General features: G+C 46.8%; 1 protein-coding gene and 1 long non-coding RNA gene across 4 annotated transcripts in view; one reads left to right on the top strand and one right to left on the bottom strand.

The window, feature by feature from the left end:
- Positions 1–22,068, bottom strand: part of NTN4 (netrin 4) — a 46,142-nt gene extending 24,074 nt beyond the window's left edge. For 2 of the 3 annotated variants that reach the window (XM_027732271.2, XM_039378222.1), the window contains exons 1-3: positions 21,984–22,068; positions 18,001–18,530; positions 2,302–2,580 (exon numbers count right to left, since the gene is read on the bottom strand). In XM_027732271.2, coding sequence (XP_027588072.2) covers positions 2,302–2,580; positions 18,001–18,530; positions 21,984–22,059 — 885 coding nt within the window. In that variant the 5' untranslated portion in view covers positions 22,060–22,068. Of the gene's footprint in view, positions 1–2,301; positions 2,581–18,000; positions 18,531–21,148; positions 21,275–21,983 lie in introns of those variants that run through there. The other variant, XM_027732273.2, reaches the window with a different exon arrangement.
- Positions 2,381–4,297, top strand: LOC120322578. The gene is made up of 2 exons (XR_005562365.1): positions 2,381–2,601; positions 4,144–4,297. It is a non-coding gene; the product is annotated as an uncharacterized LOC120322578 (long non-coding RNA).
- Positions 22,069–27,538: the final 5,470 nt, after the last annotated feature.

Here is a 27,538-nt window from a genome sequence, read left to right as displayed (position 1 = left end):
GGTTACTTCACAAGATCTGGCACCTGGCAGCTATGCCCAGTGCTGCCATGACACCCTGACTTACTGCCCAGAGCAGCCCAAAAGAAAAACAAATATATCATGTCTGGGTCTTCCACTAGGCAAGCAGGGGCTGAAACTAAGCCTGCAGTTAGGATTTTGCCTGTACACTGAGACCAAGTAGAGGGTTAAGAAAACTTGCACATATATTTTTTTGAAAACTTGGGGGCTTTTTAAAAGGATTTTAAACTTGCTTAAATTTTGATGTTAACTCTTTGTCTTAGGGGATATTCTTCATGAGTGCTCCGGTTTAAACAAGCATAAAAACAGAACCAGATTTTATAATCATACTGTGAAATAATAATGTGCTTCCCAGCTTTTGTTGGGTTTGGGTTTTTTTTGTTTGTCCTTGGTTTTATAGTGAAGGTTCCACTAAAACCCCAGATAGAAACAGTTACATAAAGACTAGATTGAAGTTCCCATCTCTCTCTTGAATGACTGACCATAATGCTTCAGAATTATATTTTCCCTGAGTTTTTCAGGTGAAATGTACAAATATGCTCCCTCTCTGAAATCCTAACCTTTTTTCAGTAGTTTTCTGACTTCTCCCAGCTAAACAGCCACGAACACCACAATCTTTCATCCCTTTTCTGTTCATTCACACACACATCTTCCTATCATCTTGCAAATAATCTTCTATTCCAGTCCTGAAGCAATGCACTGGCAAACTGCAGCCTGGTATGCATAAGTGGGTTGCCACTGCAGTTCCCGAATAGCAGTAACCTCGTGCCAAGCAGAAGCCTGGCATGGGCAAGGCTCAGTCAAAACTACCTCAGTCCTATGATGGAAACAGTGGTATTGGGAGAGGAAACCTCTTACCACTCCTTCACCCTCCCTGCAAACCATGGGGTTATGCCACCCCTACACTAACACATATCTCACGGGACATGCAGAATAAGCTGTATGACACAGTAAGTGAGTCAGCCTTACTGTAGAAACATCATCTTTGGGACTCCTGCCACATAAACATTTATAATCAGAGTTGAATTTCCCCCTTGGGGCCAGCACAGGGACTTGTTGCTATTTCTTGCTTTGGTTTTCAGTGTGATTTTGGCACTTATTTCCTTCCCACAGCACAGCCTGTTACCTGCTCACTATCCTTTCCATACACTATAGCCATACCGGAAGCCTATTTGGCTGCAGGCTCTGTTACAACTCTCACTGGTGCTCCAGGGCACGCTCCCATGCAATTGTATCCCACCAAAATAATCCTGAGCACAGCGCTGTATGCTTTCAAATTGGTGTATTCTCAAGACGTTGCAAGACTAGCACTTAGAAGGGAAACATGCTGTTGGCTTCATGCCTGAGATAGTAATTTAAGTGAAATGAGAGTTCCCCAAAGAGCTGGACTCCTTAGCTTGAGTAACTGCCTTTTTTTTTTTTATGATCTGTTCCCTTTCTAACATTATTCAGCACAATATGTTTGGCTGCCCCAGCTTTCCTTACTGCTCTGCCAGCAAATCCAGGGTTTTCTGAGCCAACGTAGATGGGCAAAAAGGACAAGATGTGCTGGAGGCAGCAAGTGTCCCTGAACTGGCTGGGTGCAGGCATGCCATGCCACAGGCATATGTCAGCTGCTGCTGTGCCCATCGCCTCCCCAATGGGTTAGTGGCTCTTGCTTCCTTGGGACATGGGCGGACTGGGGTTTAGGTCTTGGTGGGTCCCAAGGCATTTGAGCTCAGAGCTCTTGGGATGAAGTCCCCTTGAAACCAGAACACAGGGTGTTCATCCAGAGAAAGGTACTACAAAGTGCAATAGAAAGCCTGGGAGTGAGAGTCAAAACCAAGCTCTCTGTCCCCTTGGTTCAGGACCCAATCTAATATCTGAGGATCCTCCAAAAGCAATGGCAGTCACATGATGCCTAGTACCTTCAGAGAAGCTCTCCTCCTACTTTGTCAGCAAATGCCTTGCATTTATTATCTTTTAGATATTGTGTTATTGCAAGTTAGCATTTGGGGGAAGATGGGAGTCAGCAATTTAATTTTTTTAAGGATCTACCTAAAATAAACAAATTATAGAGGAACACCTTTGAAAGATGAAAGTCCCACACCAAGGCACAAAGGAAGTTCAGTGCTTCAGCCCCATATGGAGACCACCTCCTTTGTAAAGACCATTTCTGCCCACTGTGCTTGGAATTCAGGGCATTTCTTGTCAAATATTGCATACTTGGACCTATACTATCCCTTGCTATTTTTAAAACTCTGCTTTCCTGCACTTCAGACATTGTTGGGTGCATGTACATACCACATGGAAAACACCAGCTGCCTTGATGGGCTTGAATCCAGCAACAGGGATGCAGTGGTCAGCATGGCCATTGCAGAAGCAGCTGCCCTTGACGATGAAGTCATAGATGGCAAAGTGCAGGGATGGCGTGGGCTGGGGGGTCTGGGGGGCCGGGAGGCAGGGGCAGCCCTGCCGCTCCAGCAGCCGCACTCGCAGGTTGGTGATCTTCAGCTGTGCCTGGGCTTCCACACTGTAAGGGTCCTCCGCGGCGTAAGGTGGTGACAGGGCTCGGAATATCACCTGGGCAGAGAAACACAGCAGGTGAAGCAGAAAGGAGAATGTCAGCCCGCCTCACAGTGGGCCATGGAGTGTAGTGGTAATGAGAGCATCCTCTGGGAGCATACACCAGGCTCTCATGATGCTCTTCCCCCTCCACAAGCAGTGGGAGCAGCAAATCCACCCCCAACCCAGTGTGCACCAGATGATCCCCTGTGATCCCATATGTCCCTCTCCACAAGAAGTACGGACCCTATGGGTGTGCAGTTACGTTTCACCATTAACTTTAATGAGAAGTGGGTGCCAATGCTATGTGGTATGGCCCAGCACAGGGACCAGCTCTCCTGCAGGTGATGCTCAGATGGGGTACTCTACATTAACACTACCTTCCCCAGAATGGGTGTATTTTTTAACAAATACAGCTCAGATTTCCAAATATTTGGTTCCTATCAGTCCCAGGCTATTTCCTAGTGGAAAAGTGATTAGGTATGGCAATTAGTACAGCAAGCTGATAGTCAAGAAAACTGAGATAAAAAAAAAAAAAAGTGGGGGGCTTCCAAAGTTTAAACAAATACTTATCAGTCATTCTTTAACTTCAGTCTGATTGAATAGGTAAATATTGGCTCAAGGTGAAAATTGAGAGCACTAGATAAAAATAACCAATTTTCTTGAAAAGGTTTATTTTAAAGTTGTTGGTCTAGCTGCCTACAGTGAGAAATCAGAAACAGTATATACTTCATATGACTATGATTGACATAAAACAACACATTTATAACACATGTAATTAGTTACCGGTACATTTAACTTACAGGGACACTTTCAGATTAGTTAAATTGCTCTTCACTGAACAGCCACTGAAGGCTTGATGAACTACAGTGTTGATAAACAACATTCAATCAAGTCATTTGAGGGTTTGAGGGTGTGATGCAGCCTAATGACTCGATGCACCACTCCCAGTAGTGACTTCAAACCGCCTCAAACTACCCCACTGCCCTGCTGATAGCCACCCATGCCACCCAAAATGTCAGCCAGCCTCTTACAGACAGCAAGGAGGTGTGTGGCATCGAAGGGTGACCACTGTTTCTTGCCTGGTGAGAGGCAGGGCACAAACCTGCTGCTATCGCTGTCAGAGATCACAACTCCTAAATCCACTCCTCCCAAAAGAAGTGGCTGATATGCTTCAGCTGATAAAGGCTTCTATTTTATTTGACCAGGATTCACAGATCCTGGAAATAATGACCACAGTGCTGCCAGCTGGCCTGCCCGCGTGCTTTGCCTACCGGCTGCTGCCTCCATCAGCGCCACCACTGCTGGCACCGCTCCTGGCCGGGACCTGGCTTTTCTCCAGAGCTGCCAGAATCCAACTGGAGGAAGCTTTGTCTCAGCCTGGAAGGAGATTTAGCCCTTGTTTTGGAGCTAAATGGTGGCAGCATGCTTTTGCGTGCCCCGTCAGCCTGTCAAGTACAGTTGCGACCAGCATGGTGGTGACAGTGGGGCTCAGGCGTGCTGGAGCTGGGTGTCACATGCTGGCAAAGACATCACAGCAGCAGTTCTGCACTGACATCCTTCAAACCCTCCCTCCAAAAGGTATTTGAGCATCTTCTGCCAGAAAGACTCAGATATGGGAGAAGGTTAACCAGGAGAGGTGGTCAGAGGACAAGGCTGGTGAGCAGCACATCCCTTGTGCAGAAGTGTTGAGTCTGATGAGGGGTATTAATAAACAGTAACACACTTCAAAAGATTTTTTTTGTTTCTCCTCTCTTCCAGGAATATACAGAGTTTTTTCTGCTTTCCTAAAATAAAAATATAGAGCAGGTATGAATAGAAATGCAAGCAAACCCAACTATCAAGTCTTGCACCTCTTCCCAAGGCTTCTTATTCACCCAAATTTAAATCAACATCATTCTGATCACATTTACTTGCTACTGGCTTTGTGAATACACAATGCTTTCAGATATGGAAAGAAAATTCCTTGGGATACATCCAAACTGGTGACATTGATTTCCTTTTAGTGAAGATGATAGAAAATGATAGGTCAAGGATTTTCAGTAAAAACTAGCATTTTGGGTTTCTTGCTATTACATAAATTGCATCTCAGAGAGTTCTTTGTTTGTCCTTGTTCAGATGAAAGCGGGGAAGGAAATACACAAATAAGAACAATTTATGCTAGATGGAGCTGCAGACTTTCCTCTCATGTTTTTGGTTTTCCTTGTTTATCTATCCCTGTTTAATGTGACTGATGCTTGTGGTTCTAGCAAAGACAATCGCAGCACGGAAATCAATAACCCCAAGTGCCTCTGCACTGAGAGAGTTAAATCTTGTCTGTGTGGAATTCAGGGGGAGTTATGCTGCTGATTTCAATGGAGCCAGTATTCCAGCTCAGATCCCTAAATGCTACAAACATTTCTTTTTATGGCTACGCGAAAACAGTGATGCTAAACATGAGCCCTATCTGTAATTCCCAAGGGCTGCGGGCTCTCAGCCACTTCCCTGTGGCTGTCCTGTATTGCTCCAGCTGTGCCCAGCAGCCCTGGCCCTGGCTTCAGAGCCACACTGCACCCTGCAGCAGTGTAACCTAATGGGGTAAGTCTAGCGTCACTGCTGCCAAGACAGTAAAACATCCTCATCCCTCCATCCCAGACACTAGAAGCTCTGCTTTAATAAAATACAAACTGGTCATTATAACATGTAGGACACCATACAAATAGCAATGCTCTGCTCTGACCCAGCAGATTAAGCTGGAATTCTACAAGCCCCCAGACACTGCATAATAAGGTCAAGGACATGTTTCCCAGCAGGATTTCCCTATTCAGTCATTAACATCACTAATTTTTCCTAGCCCATCTCAGGAGTCAGCACACTGCTGGGGCTACACTGCCCTCATACAGCTGTTATGGGTTTGCACCCCTATGCTGCCCAGCACCCCAGCCCCAGGTACACACATGGGCAGTGCCAAATTTCCTGCTTTTACCTCTTCTTGGGCTTTTCTGTGCAATTGTCCCAAGAACAGGATAGGCACAGGGCTGTGGTATCCTCTCTGTGAATGAACCATGGTTTGCACAGCAGACCTGACTGGGTTTTCACACCTTTGGTTCTTTCTAGCTACCACAGTCAGAGGTCTCCTCAACCAAAATACTGTTTAGTTTTAAGAGTGCAGGGGAAGTGTGTAGGAACGATTTGAAAAGAACACTGTGTCAACATGTATGTGCATCTGATGATGCATCTTTGTGGTGCTACTGGGTAGGACTTTGGTCCCACTGCCCATCTATGATTCTGTTGGACCAGTGCTCACCAGCTGCTCTGGGACACTCATGATGAGGTGTCTAAGACACAGCCATAATTTCCTCTTTTCAACAGCTTTCCAAAGCCCTGCTGGTTTATCCTGCTAACACCACACAGGTGTGCCAGGCTCAACTCCTCAGTGGCTCTGTCACCACAGTTGTGGTCTTGGCTGGTGTGCAGACATGTCATGTCTACTTTTTAGTTCCCTCTTGCCCCCTGGAGAAGTTATTGCTTATTTTCACAGAGCAAGGCCTTTGCCAGGACATAGCTCTGCCACGCACAGGGGAACACAACCCTTTGGTGGTGGCGCAATGGCATCAGAATCCAGCCATCTGCATGAAGCAAGCCTCAACAGGAAGCACCCCATGGTGACCAGACCTTTCCACTCAAATCTGTCTCTGTCTATGAGGCTTACCAACAAAATGTCAAAACCCATCACTACAACATTAGGCAGGCAATGTGACTTACATGGTAGTCAGCACCACATATGATAGCAAGGGCTGGGAAGCCTAGATCTTTATATCAGCAGCTCTGAAATGTACGTACTAATTGAAAAAAAAATTATATTTTTTAAAACAAGTCAGAAGTAATACATTGAAACCCCACAGCACTTCTATACTTTACATGCCATATTATATCCTATCAGAAAGTTATTTTCATTTCCAGTGTTGCTAGCTCACCATAAATCTTACGATATTTGGGATTCTTCTTAAATGCAGTACCAAGAATTGAATCTTTATCTCAGCTTCCATTTAAAACTAAGTATCTGGCAATATCTCACATCTGAGCACAAATGTCATAAACCAAGAGGCAAACAAAAAGAACCACTGTCTTTATAAAAGAAATTTTCTAGTATTTGGGGTAATGTTCCTCCAACATCACACAGAATTATGCTATTGGATCCCATGTCCTATAAATGCAATGTCTGCATGAAGCAACATCAATAGAGGAGTGATTTACAAGTTGCACAGGGATTTTTTTGGTGTGGTGGTGGTCTTTCTACACAGTCAAACAGGAACTGTAGTCTGCAATCCCTGAGTGAGGAATGCCACTGCTATACCTCAAGAGGATTGGGTTCACCTGACCCTCTTGGTATAATGCCTGGTGGCAGCAGGTGGGGGCCATTCCACTCCCAGGGGAAGCCCACTTCACTGGCAGGGGAGCAGGAGTGGATACGCTGTCCTACAGCACCTTGCAAATGCCATGGAGTAAAAATATTCTGCTCTTCAGCCAGCTGTCTGGAGTTTGGGCACATCATTACAGAGACACCCTCTATTAGTTTCCACAGAGTTTCAATTTCCTTATGGGCTGTCATGAGCAACTCTTGCTCTGTTGATTACTTCACAAGTTTGAGTGGCAGAAGAAGCCTGAGCTCCTTACCGTTCTGCAGATGCAACAATCTAGCCCTGTATATAAATAAAGCATCAGCCATGAACATGGTGCCCTCAAGTAACTGCATGCACCACAATGACCCTGACATATAAATACATAAAGTCCCTTTGCAAAAAGTACCCTACTATGTTTACACGCGAGAGGCAATGAAAGAACATCTTTATATGTATCTCCACAGTGGGAAGGAAAATGCTAATGAATGATTCTGACAGCAAAATAGGAGCAAAAGAGGCTCTGAAGCCAAAGCTGCCTGAGGAAGCCAACAAAACCAATGAAAGATTTGCCAGGAGCAAAGGTTTTTCGATGAGTCATGGGCCCGTCTCAGACTTCTGCAGCCTCCACCGGATGCAGCTGCAAGGGCCCAGACCTTTGTCAAGACTCAAGTGTCCACAGTGATAAAATGGGGCTCTTTGGGACACAAATGCCCACGACATTGAAGAGACATGCACGATCCACAAAAAGCTTCTTCCTCGCAGACCTTCAGAACTAGGCACAGTCACAGAGGCTGTGGACAGGGACTGGCAGCTGCCATGCATGTGCCTGTTTCCTGGGTCCCTGCACCTGGCCAGAGGTGCCACATCCAACCTCCAACTGGGAGCCTAGCCTCAGCCAGGAAGGCATCAGGAAATAACAATGTCGATAATTTACATTAATAAATTAATAAATATTAATAAATAATATTAATAAATTACACATAATGAGTGGATGGGAGACTCAAGAAGCATATACATATGGGAAAAAGCCAATAAACAGGAATATGGTAGAAATAAAAGCAATAAACAAATATTAAAAACATAACCACATTTTTATTTGGTTGTAAATGAAAACCAAGGTGGTAACATCACATGAAGTGATCTGTGATTTCTTTCCAAAAGAAACTGATGAACTCCATCCTGTATTGTCTGACTTGGATGCAAGAAAATGTATCTTTAAGTACCCTACAATAATGCCCTATCCATATTAGTGATTCATCTAATTGGCTCATGGCATTTGATAAATTCAGTACTGCTTTATTTGATTTTTTCTGGTACTTTTATTCCTTTCAATGCATTTGACAGGAACACAAGAAAAGATAATGTGAAAACAATCTCATTCCTTCACAAAATCAAGCCTGGTGGGCTACTGCTCCCTGTGATGAAGGCTGCATAGCCACAATAATGGTACCTTCTACTAACAAAACAGACTTATTTCATGTATTACCACTCCAAGCAACAAGTCTGTAGGAGAGAAGCCCACGTACATCTATGTGCTATGTTCACTGCAATGACCATAGGCTAAAAAAAGAATTTTTTGCAGATGCTGTAAATTATTCACATGGTGTGGGAAGTTTATCAGCATAAGCTGGGCAGGTATTATCCACCAGTTCCTCTAATACATTTCTTTGTTTTTCTGCCTGTCAGACCAAGTGGACTTCAGGGAAGAAGAGCCTGTCTTTTTTTTGTGGAGTGGTCCGACCACTCCCATGGTGCACATTTCAGCATCACCTGAGTGAGAGGAAACAGCAACAGAAATTGGAAAATCTGCCTTGCTGCTGCAGAGAGGAGACCATCAGAGACAAGATCGCAGTGAGCAGCGGAGCCTGTCTTCTAGGCCACAGTGTTAAGCACTCAACCAACATCCCCAAGAAATGATGACAGAAACTCACTGCAGACCCTGAGCTCCTTGAGACGCTGGAGAAATGGCACTCCTGCAGCAACCTTAACAGAGTTGTTTCATGTAGTTTGATAAAAGACAGCATTTGGCCCATGCCTACAGCCCTTCTGCAGTCTCTTTCAGCATGTAAACCAAGGCAAATAATCTCTTGTCTCACCATCCAAAAGTTATGCAATCTTACAAAGACTTCAGGAGGAAAATCCAGCTATTTCAAATAATTGGCCCTTGCAAATTAATTTATACCAAGGCAACTTCTATCTTTTGGGAAACTCAAGGCATTCTTCTGCCATTCTTAAAAGCAAAAAGCAGTATGGGAAGAGCTCCTACTCCCATGCAGCAGCTGGCCAGTGAGGGGCTGGAAAAAGCACAAGGGAAACTAGGCAAGAGCCTTGGGATTTTGCCAGGATCCTTGAAATCTCTGGTAATAATCAATCAGATGAGAGCCATCTTCTCAGCTTCTCTTCAACATTCCACTACACAATTCCATCAGATGAAAATGAAACACTCCTAGGTCATTCCTGTCTTCATGCACATGATGACCACAAAAGTAATGTTCATATCAGAAAAAATCTCTTTGGTTAACAGTGCTTCTCTAATAATTGACAATTTATTCCACCATGGCTTTATTTCGCCTAATCACTACTTTCACTCAAACAGATAGGAACATCAGTTTCTTGGCTCACAAAACCCTCCAGATGCATCTTATTGGCTATACACTATCAAGGAAAACAATTACTGCTTTTTTCTCATCTTCACAATCACCGTTTCCAAGGCTGCACTATCCTGCATAGGAAAATGAACCAGCACACTTCAGTGGGTAATATGAAGAAGTCCTTTGACCCATCAGCAAGAAAGATGGTATTTAAATACTCTTCCCTCCAGCAATTCCCCTCCTTTCCCTATCCCCACAAAGATTTATGTTCTGAGCCTTGGCCTGCCGGTAGTACCTGTTGTGCATATGGAAGACCAAGAAAACCTGGAACTACCTCCAAAGAGCCAGACAAAGAACTGGACTTGCTTCTTTATTGGCAGGGCTGTAGGAAAAGCTGGCTCACTCCCCAGAGCTGCAAAATAACCCCTTTAAAAGCTTCTGAGCACAACACATCACTGCAAAAGCCTGGAAGGCAGCAGGTTAGTGTTTCAGTAACTGCAACGGTACTAAGGATCAAGGGGATTTCTTTCAGCCTAAGAGTAGCACAATTTCATGAATATTTTTCAGCCGCTCTTGTTTATAATGAAAAGGCTTTGTGTCTATAGGACTGGCTGTTTAAACCACCCAGTTACCATGAGCTACACTTAATTTTAGGAAAAAGAACACCTGGCTGAATTATATGTAAATACACACTGTCAAAAATGTCACAAGAAACAGCACCCCTCTTTCAACCTATAGCTATAGATTTTGATCACTGGAATAAGGGATGCTGCAGACAGACTGGTGATAAAAGGCTCATAGCATATGTGTCTAGTAAGTTTGGTTTTGGACATTAACTTATTTTCTTCCTGGAAATGTTGCTCAGAAAGAATCTGAGGATTTCACCACTCGTGCAGGATATCCAGTGTTAGACTGGATATCTCACACTGACACCCACTGTTGCATGGTGATTAATCTCAAATGAGCTTTTGAACCAAAACTTCTCAGACATGTCAATATATTGGTTTAGGCTACACACTTCCCATGTAACCAGTTGCATCCAGGAACCCTGAAGAGAAACATGGCAGCCCTACTTTCCAGCCAGAGAACTGGGAGCTGAATAAGTGAGCTAGTCTTCTCTTCATGCCAAAAATGAACTGTGAAATGAAGCCGTGGGGTGCAGTGTCTGAAGAGAGGCTCCGCCGGCACCGTTAAAATCCTGTGGCACTTTTCTCAAGGGAAGCAATAGTCCTGCTAACAAGGCCAGATGCCAATTTAGAGAATTAAATTCTGCCTACCCAAACTCCTCTTGTTTCATGTGGGTACAGTGCTCTTCACGTCCTACATAAGAAGTTTGGAAAGGGTCTCCTGGAGCCCCGGGACCCATTCCCTCCTGCTGTTGGCAGCCTACAATGTACCCCCTTTCATAGACTGGTCAAGTTCTCTCCAAAGAATAATTTGTTTTAGCCATAATTGGAGGTTGATCCAGAAGTAGTTAAAAACTCGCTATTCTAAATGGGGGACTGCTGATATGCACTGTTAAACACTGGCTATGCTCCATCCCAGAGGCAGCTGCATTTCAAGAGCTGGCCAAGCAGAGGGCCAACCTCCAAGTGCCAAAAGCACAGGGAAAGCCAGGAAAAAAAGGAGACAGTCCTATGGGCTAGCTGTAATGGGAGGAATCATGCAGAGGATCATGAGGCAGGTTGGAGAAGCACTTTGCTCTTCATATGCCCTGGTCCTCCAGAGATGCTGAGCATCCAGAGGGCCTTGTAACAGGACATGTCACTCCTCCTGGACAGCCTGTGGGAGAGGGGGAGGGATTTGTCACAACCCGGTCCACAGATCTGGCAGTATCGTGCCTGGTATGCCACACATGGAAAACTAAAAAGGCAGGAGCTGGTGCTCAGAAAACAACAGTTGTGTTGCTCAGCCTTGTCGGTGACTGAACTCTAAAGTATCTTCCATGGTAAAATTTGCCAGAGACCAAAGGTTCCTCTTCACATGTGTCCAGAATGGCCCCTGTCTCCTGTCCTCCAGGGCACAGGTGAAAACTAAGCTTGGGTTTCCCCTTTTCCTCTGAATTCACTTTTTGCTGCCCCATTATTTGAAAGGAGAAGCTCCTCTCCTCCACTGTTGGAAACTTGAGGTTTCCAAGCTAGTGGTAACCCCGCACAGTGCTTGGGAAGACAGGAAGGAAAGCTTGAGGGCCAAGCCAAGATATGCACTTCACCCCAGCCATCAGCAAGGTGGGTGGTGGTGAGATGGTGTCCTGCTGGTGTGCTGCTCCTGCCATCACAGTCACCTCATGCTGAATGGCCAGCTGCCACAGCCTGGGACTTTGAGGCTCCTACATAATTTAATTGACTCCAGCCTAGCTTCATTTACTTCATCTCATTAACCACTCCCCTAGAAATCTTGTGCTTATGAAATAACGGTCTCCATATCTTGCTAGATTTACTGATATAATGCAAAGAGCTGGACTGGGTTTGGCCATCACTGCAATCACTACTAGATGGACAGACTCTCCTTTGTATGTGACATTTCTGAACAATTCATGTTTTCCCAAAGACGGGATCATCAGGAAGACGCTGTTAAAGAGGTCTTTTTCCTACAAAGTGTACTTCAAGTGTAGAGATAGGATTTGAAAACATACTTCCCTAGCTATGTCCTTGCATATCCTGAGCACTCCTGAACACCAGGCAGGATCACTCTTTCCTTCTTGTCAGTTTGGGCCTTTGTGCAGACATCAGTGGCACAGGGCAATTTAAAAAGCTGCTTGCAGCCCTCTAATGGGTTGATATCTGTTTTGAGGTTATTCTTGCATATTTGCCCAGGTTCTTTGTGGAGTCCCAAGTCCTGCAAGTGACTGAACTCAAATCTCTTGCTATCCACATGATCCTTGGAAGATCTCAGCGCAGTGAAAATGTAGCTTCAGTTAAGGACAACAATGATAAGCTTGAAAACTAAGATTATTCAGGCCTAAAAGACAAAAAAACAGGCAGAAACTTCTACAACCCAAAATCAGGACTTAAAATTCACTATCATTAACTCCTATTTGTGTTAGCGAGTGTTACAACTCCTCATTGTCCGTCAGGTCAGAGTTGTGAGTAGAAAGACACAATTTACTTCTGCTCTACACAGCAAGTTTCAGGTAGAACCAGTAGGACTGGTGTCCAAATCCTAAAGGAACAGAGACAGGCTGCATGCAGTAACAGTGCAAGGCAAAACATATGAAGGTTTTTCTGCTACAAAAGGCATGAGATCGATAAAATGCTCAGTAAGACACACATCCCACAGCAAAACAGTGGCATGTGATGTTTCACAAGTTAAAAACACGTTAGAATTTGTTGCTGGAATATAGTCAAGCTGCAAATACGTCTCTCCTATTAATAGCAAACAGCAACAATAGCTGAGGTCTCCAAGTGATTTATTAGCAGTATTCTGAATAGATGGACACTAAAATAAGTTACTAATTTACTAAAATCTTGTCAAGGAGACTCTGCTTCAGTAAGCCCTTTTATTCTGGAGCTTGTCTAAATGGGGACACTCAGGCGAGCTAATCTGAATTGACCACAGATGGGAATATAAAGTGAATGAGATAATTGCATTGCAGAGTGGACAGTCACTCTCACTCACAGTAAAAGAATTAACATCTGTTAAGGCCCCTTGTCGATGAGCCCTCAACAGTGATCTCTAGCCGAGGATAATTTTAAAATTAGAGTGTCAAAAAGGAAGTATTAATATGATCTGAACTATGGGAGGGAAGACAGCCTTTTATGCATACTAGTAAAATTAGTATTCCTGTCTGAGCATGAAGCTGAAAGAGTTTATTTCTACGTCATGTTTACTTGGATCAGATTAGTTTGGCTGGTGAATCCCCTTCTGATTGCCCTTGCAATGATGTGGCTGAAGGGTTACACCCTAAAAAACAATGAAAATGTTCAGGATTAGTAGCATGTTTGTGTGATTCAGGCTAAAACTTGACCTCAGCCTTTCTCTTAAAACACTGATGATATAAGGCCAGCATTTAGTGGTTTCTGCCTATGCTAAACAAGCTGCTGCTGTGAAACAATTAATTCACTAAATTAAGCATAGGGAAAGTCTGTAATGACCCCTTTATATGCAGCTGGTCTGAAATTATTCCTTGACAGGGAAGCAGTTTCTTGTCCCTTTCACAATGTTGCAAATCCAACCCCTCCAATAGGCAGATGCTTGAAGCTTGCTGGAAACCCAAGTTGATTGTAGCAAGGCTTCCTCCTGCTTCTCCTTCACCCACACTAGAGGGGCCTCATAGTGAGGGACAGCCTGGCCCTAGATGTTGAACAGTGAGAGCTCCTGAAAGCAGTGCCAGCCACAGGTGGACTGCTGAACAGGATGCAGTAAATGTCTGGGTATGCCAGGGCAGGAGGTGGGCACCCACCATCTCCCTCCTTTCCTGTTCCCTGCTAAGGAGGGGCTCAGTAGGTTTGTTTGGCTCCTCTATACTTGCAGAGAAATCACTGCTTTGCTGGTTGTTGAAACAGTGGTTCTTCTTTGCATGAGGCCAGACTACAGTCAGGCTGCTCAAGCACGGGGATCAGCTCAGCAGACTCTCTGAGCACATCTGACCTGTGAACTCACGCTTATTTCCACCGAGAAAGCCATCTAGACCAAACCCAGGGCACTAGTGCAGTGTTCTCGACATCAGTACGTGCCATGCAGCCTTCAACCTCTTTCCTCTGCAGTTCTGTCCAGATCTGTCCTTTCCCTCCTAATCTTTTGCCTGCTTCAGGGTAGAGTACTCAGATGGATCCAGATCAGATGAACCATGTCTGGTGGTTTTGCAGCATTAGGGACAGACAGCAAAGAAGAGCAGAAACCTGCCAAGCCAGTAGACCTTCCAAGTGCCACATGTGGCATGTGACATAATTACTTCTGGTTCCCACCGCTGTGGTGCCACTTTCCAAACACATCGCTTTCCCAGTGCTCTCCACCACTCCAGTCCCACCACTGCAAAGGGAAGCCCAGACCTGCACTACTACAGAAGAAGGATGAAAGGCCTCTCCCAGAGCCATTTCAGCATTTCCGAGGTCTTGATCTTTGAAATGAACCTGGAAGCTTGGCAGCTTGCTTTCTGCACTATCGTAAATCCTCTCAAGATCAACATCATGGCAAACTCCGATGAGGGAGGATTTTTGTCATACAAGTTGAAGTAGGCATCTAAGGAATGACTCATGATGATGAAGGCAGAATGCAAAACATCTGATCTTTCTTTGCAATAAAAACTTAGGCAGATACAGCTTTGACCCAAATTAAGACAGGTGATATACCGAAAAGAGGTCATAAGCCCCTGAGTAGTATGGGATTCTGCACACTGTTGCCTTGAATGGGGGCTTGCAGGCACTGTAATGATAGGCAGAAACACAGGCAGATCAGCACCACCTGCACTTTGCAGAGGGCTAGAACCAGAAACCACCAGCCCAACAAGCCGCAAGTCTGTGCCATTTGGGGTGAGTCACCACCGCCTGAGGCCTCACTTGAGGCAAACTGCTCATCCAAGGGGCTGAGCAAGCCGTCAGCTGCATGCAGAGATCCCAGCCTCCTCCAAAATCCTGCAAGCCCTTACACTGTGCCCAGAAATGCACATGTGGCATTGAAATGTTTGAAGTGTGAGAAAGTGGTGACGCAGTTTGGATCACGGGTTACAATTGTTACATCGCAGTTAAAGAAAATCTAAAAAGTTAAAGAAATCCAGTAGCACTCACAGAATTTGTATCTGTCCTTTAAAGAAAACTGTGGTAAATGAGTTGCAATGAATAGTACTCTTCAGACCTGAACATTTGAGATGATTGCATATTTGAAACCACTGTTTCAAGTGAAAATTACCGTTTCCATATGTCTGAAATTAGGTACTACCAGAAGTGGGAGTAAAGCACAACATAACTCCAAAGGGAACACAAAACTAGGATGTTTCTTTAGGTGAGATACATGTTGCTATTGGCAGCTACAAGTAATTGCTGGAATGTAGCACACTGTAATAAATTAAATGTGATATTTGCTAAGCATGCAGGCTTGCCATCTGGTCACCAGAGAGCTGCTGCTATTACTTTGCAGGTAAAAAGCGGTGTTTAAGTGCAGAGAACTGAAGTGTGCCATACAAGCAAAATCTTCTAAGCTCCAGCCCCTTGGATGCAACATTTGTTTAAAAACTGGACCAATTAAACGCTCTTGACTTTTATAGCTTCTTTGCAATAACACAGATTAAAGCGATGCCAAAAGAAGAGATTCCACAGGAGCAAACTTGGCACATAGCCTGTTTTTGCAGCATGCTACTGCAGATGGATCAAACACTACCAAACTTTTCTTCTTGAGATGGGCATTGCTTTCTACACACAAGACCCTGATTCTACTGTCCCCACACATTGCGCCAACCCACAGAGGAGCTGGCCTGAGGCTGGGATTTGCACAGGTTCTCTCCGGGTACAGCCCCCATCCTGGTGTGACCACAACGAAAACTGCAGGTGCTAGCTACGTGGGACCTAACACAAATGACGCAAATACTGCCTTGTATGATGCCCTGGGTTTCTCATCCCTGAGTCACAATCCCTTCAAACGATGAAAAAGAAGTGTGTAAGTTATACACCCAAGACATGTCCCACTGGCTGGCCTAAGAGCTATGGATTACAGTCTCTTCCCTGCCTCACAGGCTGGCATAGCTTTATGATTCAGGGTGGTGTGACACAGAGGCTGGCACAAGTGCTGAGGGCCAGAAAAATTCCCAGTGGGGTACGTACATACTTTCTTTTGCAGGTCTCACTTTGTAGCTAGCCCTGATTTAGAACCACAGAATGGTTTGGATGGGAAGAGACCTTTACAGATCATCTAGTCCAACACCATTGCCATGGTCAGGGACATATTTCAGTAGATTGGGTTGCTCAAAGCCCCATCCAAACTGACCTTGGATGCTTCTAGTTATGGGGCATCCACAGCTTCTCTGGGCAACCTGTACCAGTGCCTCATGACCCTCATAACCAAAAAATGTCTTACGTCCAATCTAAATAAATTTCAGTTTGAAACCGTTGCCTCTTGTCCTGTCAGAACAGGCCATGGCGAAAGGTCTTTCTTCGCTTTTCTCATAAGCCTCTATATATATCCACTCTGAAAGAAGTTTAGGCAGCTTTTTTGGGAGCATGAACAAAGGGTGGCAGCAGAAGAAAGAAAGATAGCACTTGCTCTCACCAGCCATCTGATATAAAGCCTAAAGAAATAATCATCCTGGGTCTGTCTGACAGGTCTAGAGATCCTTGTTTCGGAGCTGAGGAGAGCATGGAGCAGCTTCTCCTGGGCAAGACACTCTCTGCCTCCCGAGACACAGCTAAGAGATGCATTTTGGTAAAAAAACAGCTTTCAGTATTTCTGCAGAGTCAACTCCTAGCCAGAGCATGGCTAGAGGTGACCCCAAATGATTGCAAAGGGGTCTGAATACATGATTTTTCTCAAAATGGTCTTCAAGTACCAGGTTTCCACCTCAAAACCAGTTCTCAGCAGAAACTGCAATTATATAAGCGACTCCCTGACTCACCAAACAGACTTTCTCCTTTCTTTTGGTAGGCCAGAGGGGAATTTTAAGTTTGATTAAACTTGCAAGCAAGTTCATTAAATCAGGCCACTAGAGGGAGCAGCCTTTAAAATCTAGAGCTGGTCACCGGGGATGCGTCCACACAAGTGGGAACTCAGGAGGGCAGCTCCATGGCCGTGGTTCCCAGGGGAGGCTCTCCAGCACAGCGGGACAGGCTTAAGCACTAAAGGGAAGAGTATTATTGGTAGCACTTCAAAATGTATGTTACTATCTGCTGTTTTTGATACTGAAAATCATCTTTTACATTATTTTTTTCTAAGCAAATGTGATGTTTTTCCTTTTTTCAAGTTCTTTTCATGTAAGTGCACACAGGGAAAAAAAAAGACAAGATATAAGTTCCTTAATTATTTGGCTAACCTGGTTTATGGGAACCATACTTCAGTGTGGTCAGTAGCTATTGTCACTGGTTACAAGCCTACTTCTCAGTGAAGGCAGTCACTATTAGAAATCAATCTGGTGACTTTTAATTTTAATGTAGTTGCATTTTGGTCAAAGTCAGACTGGTTTGCATCACCCCAAAACCACACAACTGCAAGATCTGGAGAAGGCCATCTAGAATGATGTTCCCTTTGGTGCTCCCAAGGAATCAGCAGCATATGCCTAGGTTGCAGTTGCGTGTGGGAGTTAACCAGGTGAAAGGAGAGGAATTTTTGGAAAAGACGGGGATTATGAGCTCAGTAAAGCAAGAGACAGGGCGGTGCCTATATCACCTAGGAAAGAATTGCGATAATTCACCTTGTGAAATACGTGCGATGACAAGGGATGCTGGTGTAACAAAATATGGAGCATAAACACCAGTGTAGAGATTGCAGATAGAAAGGAGGCTGGAGCAGGGGCTTTCTTGTACCAACACAGGCAGACTTACCTCTCCTCCAGTGCAGGGGAAGGGACTTGAATATCTGGAAGTGCAAATGGCTCCTCTCTGCCTCACATCATCCTCCAGCCCGAAGGTGGCTGAGCAGTTAGCAGCAAAGTATTTGTAAGGCTTCCACGTCTCACCAAAGTCCTGGGAGCGCTCCAGCACCATGGCAGCCGGCCTGGGCGACTTGAAGACCATAATCAAGTGAGTGAAGTAGAAGGTGGCTTCCAGGTCCAGCTGGATGGTCTCGCTGGGGGCATCCTGGGCTGCCTGCCACCAGGTGCGGGGCAGGCGGAAGGGGGAGTCAGCCATGGCGGCGGGGGGGTGTGCCAGCCCCGCGTGGGCTCGGCTGCACCGGCCGCAGGTGGGGCGCTTGCAGCGGCGCTCGGTGTCCTCGGTGTAGGTGCAGAAGGGCTCGGCGGCATCATGCCCGCAGGACGTCTCCGTGCGCAGCACCCGCCCGTGCGCCAGGTTGCCCATGCGGGGGTTGCAGGCCTTTTCACAGGGGCTGCTCGCTCCTGCCACACCGCCCAGACCTGCAAGAGAGTGAGGGGCTGAAGCTGGCTCTTGAGGTGGAAGCACCCCACCCTTTCAGAGCAGACATGCCTGCAGTACGCTTTTCAGGGACACTGCTCCTGCCAACACCATGTGATGCTGGTACCTGCTGAGCCCTGGTGGGACTGTGGGAGAGTGTGGCACTGCTGCTCAGCTTTCCCCTCCGTGGAGCTCAGTGTGTCTACGAAAGCAAAAAAAAACCAAACCCCCTCAAGTTTTCCCTGAACTTGGGAAAATCCCTACCATGAGATGCAGAGCAGGCAGCAGGCAGGAGAGATGCCTCCACCTTGCCCTCCTGCCCTAAGGGACCAGAGCAGGGTTGAGGCTTTGGGGACAATGATTGCGGCCATGCCACTCATGCCCCAAGGCCTCCAAGGGGATCCAGGTGATCCTGGGGAAGTGCAGAAAAGCACAAGAAAGACAGACTGCTGCCAAGGCCGCATGCCACCACAAGGCCAGGAGATGGCCATGATGGCCACGGGGGATGGCACTGATGTGACCCAGCTCACCATGCAGCAGATCAGGTGTTGGGGGTGCAAGATTAGATAGGACTATCTCCTGCCAGTAATGACCTCAAGCCTTCACGCTCTTTCCCACCACTCCATCCCTACCCCAAATCTCCCCACAGAACCAAACTGCCGCCGACGTCAGTGTTTAATTGAAGCACTGCCTAATTTTGGAAAGGTTGTCACTGATGTGTGTAAAGGGGGGGAAAAAAGAATCTCTGGTTGAAATTATGCTGGCAATCTGCCTTGCAGCTGAGGCTCTGCGGTTTTTGTTCAAGTTTTTCTGGAAGCCTTGTTGATTTAAAAATCCACAGTTAAAGTGTCAAAGAAAAATAAAATCACCATGGGGTTTAATGTGAAACCATTGGCAATATAACCCTCCTGGTGCAGGAATGTTTGATTAGGGGCTCTCCACTTCTTTATTAATAGATACAAGTAGGTCGAGGCTGTATTTGATGAACTATAACTGTTTGACACAAAAAAAAAATCTCTGATGACTCTGATGTGTGCAGGCCAAAGCATCTGAGGTGCATAATGTCTTCTTTATCACCAGGCCAGTCATACATAGTCAGCTTTGTGCACCAATTAATGTCTTCTTGGCATTTTTGTTATGTCCAAAGGTCACTTCAGTTTAGCATCCAATAAGTCCTTTATCTGGGGTTAATTCAGCTTTTGTCTACAGTGTCATAGTTGCAATTAAGCTATATTACACACTAGCATTGCTAAGCCTTCCAAGACTGACAGCGTTCTCCACTTCTACTGCTCCTCAAGAAACACCCTGGATAAAAAACATATCTACCACCAAAGGTCTATACAGGTTTTCAGTAGCGATTCTTCAGAACATACGTGGAATGCTCACTATGAACCCAGTAGAAAACACTTCTGAATCCAGTCTCTGTATTTCAGTGGGTAAGCAGTCTTGGGAAATTTTTAGTGAACAAGAAATGCTCAGTCAAGTTAGCTTCCTATGGTGTGCTGGTAAAGCTGTGTCTGAGATGACCTATCGTAACTGTGCAGAACATATTTCCTCTAGAAAAGTAAACAAACAGAACTGCAAGTTTAATGTAACATCACTTACATCTCCCGAACATCCTTTTCAAAGTGTTGTATAAACATTAACTAACCTACGTAGCATTCCTGAGGGATAGGTAAGTAAGTGCTATTATCATATTATCAGTTAGGCTAGCCAGTAGTTGGCCTAATTTATATCTTTGGCTGCTTTCCTGGATTCTTTGGCTACGTGTAACACAGTGCATTTAGCCGCTAAACAAATAGATGAACATTTACTGTGGTTCCCTCAGTTGTGGGATTGCAAAGAGATTTGGGAAGCGGCAGAAAAAGAGCAGGGCTCTCAGTCAGTACCGTGGGACAGGTAGAGATTATTGTTTTCTGCACACTGACTGCTGCCCCTGGGGATGCAGTGGAGGAGGACCTGGTCAATGGGACGTTTCCGCGACTGCTGTTCCTGGCAGGGCTGGCGTAGCTGTCCCCAGGGCAGGGACAAGGCTCTGCCTGAGCCCGGCCAGGAGGAGTTGGCTACCAAATCCCATGTGAGATCCTGGGAGCTGAGAGTATTTAACTGCTTCAAGCTCTGGCTGTGCTACAGTCCTGGTCATGCATGGTCACTGACTGCAGTTGTCCTTAGGCCAGGCATAGAAGGTCTCTTCCTCGCCCAGGGTCAAATCTGGGGCAAGGGACCTTGGTTTCAGCAGGATTTGAGAAATGCTGCTGGCACATAGACGTGGGTCCCAGGGGATGAAAGGGAGGAGAGGAAACCCCCTTTGAAAGCGTGTTTGTTTTCACTTGAATTAGAAAAGAATTGCATGACCGATGCAGAGCACCGCATGTTATGAAAAGTGACAGCTTTCTAGTGTAACGCTGGCTGCCACAGGAACTCAGTAAAAGGATAAATCCAGAGCATTGAGAGTTCCATGCTGGAACCCTACTCTGCCACAGTGCTGGGAAAGGTGTTTTTCCCTACTTGCACTTAATGCATCTGCTCACCTAAATCATCCAATTCTATGTACTGTACATGCCATTGGACCGGGATCTTCACTAATGAGTAAGAGCATGCAGTGAATACCATGACTCACCTGTAAAACATCCATGGAAAATCATATGCTTCCTGCTTAAGCATTTTAGCAACACATGGCTTGTGATGTTTCGTTTATATCTTGTGCCTGATTAAATGTTTGTTTCCCATCTGGGTTTTTTCTTCTTTTTAAAGAAGGAAACTGGCACTCAGCTTGTAACCGGCCGAGGAAGCGTTATGCAAACTGTTTATGCCCGAGTGTCTGCTGCGGGGCGGCGGGACCCCGCTGCGGGCAGCTCTGAACGCGAAGTGTTTACGCTACGGGAAGAGGCTTTGAAAACCCTCCGCGCCCTGCCCGCCGCCCTCCGCACCCCGACGGCTCGGGGCACCGCCGCCCAAAGCGCCTGCGGAACCCGCAGTGCCTCGCCACTGCCACCCGCATCGCTCCGCAGACGGGCCCCCCTCCCGGGGCATCCCCTGAACTCAGGCCTCGTCCCGAGCCCACCCGGCCTCGCCGCCCCGCGGAGGCTCCTCGAGCAGGGGCGGCCCCGCACAGCGCGATGCGCCGCGGCCGGACCGCTCTTTGTCTGCGGCGCGGGATGCGGGTGGGATGCGCATCTCGGCCCCTGCCCTTCCACACGCACCCGCGCACGCGGCGCACCGAGACGCACCGCATGTGCGGACGCGGGCGCGCACAGCCTGTGCGCGCACACCTGCGTATGTGCACGCGTGTGTGCGTGTGCACGGACACGGGCGAACACAGCCGTGCGCACGCCCGTGTCCACTCGCGCACACGGGCGCGCACAGCGCGCACACACATACGCACGCACGGCCCGTATCTGCCTCGCACGCCCGCGGAGGACGGAGAACGCCGAGCGCGGCCGGTCGCGACCCACCTGCAGCGGCGGCGGCGCCCCGCAGCAGCAGCAGCAGCAGCAGCGACGGCAGCGGCAGCCACATCCCGCGCCCCATGGCCGAGCGCCCCGCGGCCGCCCGCCCTGCGCGCCCCGCCGCCCCGCGGCGCGACCGGCCCCGCGCGGCATCAGCGCCCCGCGCGGCCCCGCCGCCCGCCGCGCACCGCACCGCCCCGCGCCGCCCGCGCCCGCCGCGCAGCGCCCGCGCCGCGCCCCGCCCCGCGCCGCTCTGCCCTCCCGCCCCGCCCGCCGGGGCCGCCCCGCCGCGGGGCCTGTTGCCGGTGCGCGGCCAGGCGCGGTACTGCAGCGGAGGGCACCCCCCGCACACACCCCACGCACACCCCGTTCCCGCAGCCCCGGAGACTCTGTCGCGGCGGCTTGAGGCGGGCGGGCTGGTCCCCGGAGAGACAGAGATCCGCGCCCCGGGGAGGGGGCTGTCCTGCGCCGACGCCCGCAGGCGCTGGCTCCCGAGCCCGGGCGTGCTGTCGGGGCGGAGAGGCTGAAGTGAAACTGTGAAACGCAGCCTTCCTCCGTCCCGGCTCGGCTTTAAAGGAGCGACTTAAGTGACGGCAGCTAACCCCGGATCGCTCACAACTTTGAAGACATTTCTTGTTTTATTGGTTCTTTTCTGGTAACTCACCGATGGAGCCATGTCAGCATAAGAGGTTTTCCCTTCTTTCCTGGGAACTGGAAATCTGTGGCTTAGTTCACACATTTTAGGGCCAAAAAGCCCCATGTGGTCCAATGGGTTCAATAGCACTGGTCATCATACCACACAGCAGTTTTAAGCACTGAAAATAGGAAAGGATGCAGCTACATCTTCTTTTTGCCACCATACCATTTTTAGGTCTCAGCAGAGGGCCATTAGGGTGGAGCTCTTCTGAGTAGTCACATTTTTTACTTACCTGAATCTAACCTGGGAGGCGTGTTGCAAGCGCTGCAAAATGTTGCTTATGTCTTTCTCTGCACTTTGAACTTGCACAACTTAAGAACAATTCTGTTTTAAAGAGCAGCATGACAGTGTCTTAAGACTACCATGCTGCCTTCTCTAATGCATTTCAAAAGTGCTGCTGCGGTTATATCATCACCAAAATGCTCCCTGAAAGGTAATTAGTCCATAATCTACTGATAGCAGTCAAACATCTGACTCACACAGCGGTGTTATCTCTATGTTTTTACCTTAAAAGGTACAGGTAGGCTGATCGTTGTCATCTTTCTAATTTTTCAGTGCTGAGTTACATACCACAGAGAAGCATTTTGCTCATGTTGCTGCTGTCATTTTCTCTGCCCTCCAGGTGAGAGCGTCTAGACAGGGACTTCTAGCCTCCAGGCACCTGTTGAGCCCCCATGGCCCCCATGGCTGCTTGTGAGCTACTCAGGGGCTTGTCCTGCAACCTGCCTGTTACAGGGAAGGCTGCTCCCACATTTCCGAGCCTCCTGACAGTGGTGGCCATGGAGGAAAAGGGTGTTCTGAAGGGTTTCTGTCTTGCATCTTTCAAAACAGTGATGTGTTGCCACTGAATCATACAGGGGTTTGTGTTGTCACAGACAGGTTGCAGCAGTCACATTATGCAGGGCTGGGAAAGGAAAAGGGCAAGCCACAGGTGGGGAATTAATCTCCATTTTAATTCATAACTTGTAGTTCCTCCTATGTCAACAGTGCCAAGTGGTAAGTCTGCTGTAGGATAATAAGTCTGGGTGGACCTGAGCAAGAGCTCACACTAGTGTGTCAACCCATTTGGCATCAGGAGCATAGGGCAGGTTGAGGTCCATGAGCAGGAGAAGTAATTTTCTTGAAAGGAGACGAAAGGGATGATGGGGGCAGAGGATGGCTCAGGAGAAATTCCTGAGGCGGGAGGAAAGGAGATGATCTGGACTGAAAAACTGCAGAACAAAATATTGAGGCAGATGAACAATGGTATCATTAGCTGGAGAGGAAGAGTGTAACCAGGCTTGGGCTTGAGTTGGAAAATGGAAGAGCAGTGGCCAGTGAGGAGAAATGAGAGGAGAAAGGCTACACGGTGGGTATGCAATTGCAGGGATAGGAGAAAGAGTATGTGGTAAGGACATATAGCATTGTCAGAGGTAGGAGGCCTGATATTGCTGAAACAGATTAATTCCATAGAAAACTGGAGAGACAATTTCCAGATAACCTCATGCAGGACATCCAAAAGTCAACTTGATATCCAAACATTTGAAAGCTTGGTAGCATAAGCCCACTCCTTTGAGGGGCTGCCTGCCTTGCATGCCTCAGTCCTCACAAGCCAGATAACTGAGTTGCACCTCCTTCCTGGCTCTTGGTGGCCCCATGGGACCTGCTCAAACATGCAGCTGTGAATGCACCCAAGCCGGTGGCTTGGTGAATACCCCCTGTGGACCTGTGCGTGGCCACAAACTGAGGGCATCTTTCCAGGGCAGGTGTTGCTGTCTGCTGCTTTGCAGGGCTGGTGGGAGTTCAGCAGAGGGTAGGAAGTGCGCAGAGGTGTTTCAGCACAGTTTTATTTTCTTTGTCTGTCAGTGTTGCCTCTTGAGGTGAGAGTAGAAAAATCACATAGTTACGAGGAGGCGAGTGTTCTCCTCTCCCCAAACTTTCCTCAGGATCATAAGCTTTTGGGTTCATACTGTACTACTGGTTAAAGAAGAGCAAGAGATGTTTACAGCTGTCATTCAATAGTTCATTATCACCCTTCACTGTGAGGGTGGTGAGGCACTGGAACAGAGTGGCCCAGAGAAGTTGTAGAAGCCCCATCCCTGGAAGTGTTCAAGGCCAGGTTGGATGGGGCTTTGAACAATCTGGGCTTGTGGAAGGTGTCCCTGCCCACAGCAGGGGGGTTGAAACTAGATGATATTCATCCCTTCCAACCCAAGTATTCTATGATTCTATGATTCCTGCAATATGGTTGTAGGTAGCCAGGTAGATGGAAAGGCCCAGAAATGTAGAGATCGCCTGTCTAGTGTCTGCATTTCTCAATTACACTTAAGAAGTCTTTAAAGAGTGATGATGTTCCCTGAAGATACATGTCACAGTAAGTTTCAAGGAAATTAGTAGGGATGGAAGGCCTGGGAGGATGGCCTCTGCCTCCTCAGAGATGCTGAGTAGGTAACCTGAAGGAAAGACCTGTGTTGGCAGAGGGTGTGATGCTGTTTTTGGGGAGATGCAGCAGAAGCCTTTCAGCCTTATCTGTCAGAGTGAAATCCTGGCCCCTGAATCGTGTGAAGAGAGAGGATCCTCTCTGAATCTCTTCCTGCAAGCCTTCTGCCAAGGGTAAGGATGAGCTGGGAGTAACATTTTCAAGTCAATGCATGAAGCTAATTTTAGAAGCAGATCACAAGGGGAATACCTCACCTAGCACCCAGTCAGAGCCATCTGGTTTAGACTTCTGTCATAAAAAAATCTCAAAAATTCAAAAGATCAAACTTACTTTTTAACTAGAGGCTTGTTCAAAGATCACCATTTTTTCTATTGCCATCCGTGTAGGTATGCAGAACTCCTGTTACAGTTTAACAGGGGGCCCTTGGGGCCAACGCAGTCCCTCAGACATGCCTGACTATTTTAGGTGGCGTCACATGTGCACCTGCCAGTGCATTCACCTCTTCTCCACAAATTGGGCATGGCCCACTCAGTTCTGTGCAAGGAACAGAGGTGATATCCCAGTGGAGCATCACACTTCAGTGGGAAGATGAGGGCTGGATCTGAGCAGTCTCTGCCGAGCTGCATAACTGGAGGGCAGCAATTCCACTAAACAATTACCTACATGCTTTGGCTTTAGAGATGCTTATTTTTAGTTTGTTATTTATTTTCCATTGAGGGCCCTTTCAGGTGTCCTCTGGGCAGAACTGGATGTATCTCTCACACTGCTCAGCAGTAGTACTCGTTCTTTGATCTACTGTGTGGGAAGTAGTGATGCTACTGTTTCTATGAAGGATCTACTGGATTAGCAGTCTTTTTGTCTTCAGAAAATATTTGATCCAGATCTGGTGGCTGCTGCAGTTTTCAGAAGATGATCCACTCCTCTAGCCATGAACAGAGGTTGATATACCATATACACATTTAAACATGTTAAAAGAGCTTTGTAGAAAGGAATAGAAAGTTGTTTGTTTCAATAAAAAAATATGGTTTTGATTGAAAACCCACTGAAGTCAATGGAAGTTGACATCTGATCAGTGGATTTTGGATGGAGTCTGAAGTCATCTTCCTCTTGTCTGTTTTGGTACCACATCTTTAATCCTTTCTATTAAAACATGTTAAGTCTTGTACTTCTCCACTTTTTTGCAAATCACTGAAACTCTTCCAACTGTCATCCATTAAACAATGAAAACTTTTCACTGACTCATCAGGCCTTGAAACAGCTTGATTCCTAAGTTTTCTGTATGAAAGTAAACCAAAGGAAATTCTAGAGCAACCATTACAGATTAAAGCTCCATATTTCACAGAGTCACAGAAAGGGTAAGGTTGGAAGAGACCACAGTAGGTCATCTGGTCCAACCTCCCTGCTCAAGCAGCGTCATCCTAGAGCACATTGCACAAGATTGCATCCAGACAGTTCTTGAATATCTTCAGCACAGGAGACAGTGTTGTAGTGCCTGACAGTAGGCACTGTTCTAGTGCTCAGTGACCTGCAAGTTCCTGTCAAAGCTGAGTTATGATACATGACATCACCCTACAGACAACTGGAGAAAACAGGGGAGCCAAAGTGGCCTTACTTTGCCCCGTACCTGAGTACAGTGACAACCAAGTATTTTACGTGTTGGACCAGTGTGCATACAAGAATGGCAGCACTTTCATGGATTTAATGTAACTGGAAGTCAAATCACAGAAGGATTATGGCAATGATAGCACTGCTCTTCAGAAGTCTGTAATGTGGATGGAAAGCACTCTGTGTCTGCCCGCCACAGGAAAAAATGCAAAAGGTCAGTCAGAAACCTGAAAAAGAGAGGAAGAAGAAACCCTGGAGTTACTCACTGCAGTTCACATTTATGTGAGGGCAAAACTGAGACCATCGCAGTCGCTTGGGTAGACTTCTGCACAGGGCAATAATGCTAAATCCCTTCACTAATCACAGACAAATCTGTTCACTATGTAGTCTGGTAAAAAGTCTGAATCCTTCTCTCTCTGTTTATAGCATTGGTTATTTTAGTGTCTGAATGGGTCTCCCCACATCAGTTGAAGGGACACCTGTCCTCCACCAAGGGTTCATTACCTGGCCATGAAATAAGGTATCGCTTCTACTTACAGTCCTCTCTTGGGATTCATGAGAGGGAAGAGAGGGTTAAGACTGTTTCAGGTGTCCAATAGCTGTAACACCTCTCTGACTACTATTGCCAAAATGCCTTCTGACAGGGATTTGTTTTAGGAAGAAACTTCAGTCCCAAGCCCAGTGCCGCAGGGGATTGCCTAGCAGCGCAGAGGGCTGGATCCAAGTGCATTAAACTCTCTACGTCCACTGCTAAAAAAACCCAACCCCGAGCCTAATTTTCAGTAATACTTCTTAAAGGTTTTGCTATATTTCTGGAATTAAGGGGTGAGTTAGTGTTTC

This window comes from Pipra filicauda, unplaced genomic scaffold (assembly GCF_003945595.2).
Source record: "Pipra filicauda isolate LSUMZ 115617 unplaced genomic scaffold, ASM394559v2 scaffold132_size2486313_pilon, whole genome shotgun sequence".
Classification (NCBI taxonomy): Eukaryota; Metazoa; Chordata; class Aves; order Passeriformes; family Pipridae; genus Pipra; species Pipra filicauda.
This window is presented reverse-complemented; position numbering and strand designations above follow the sequence as displayed.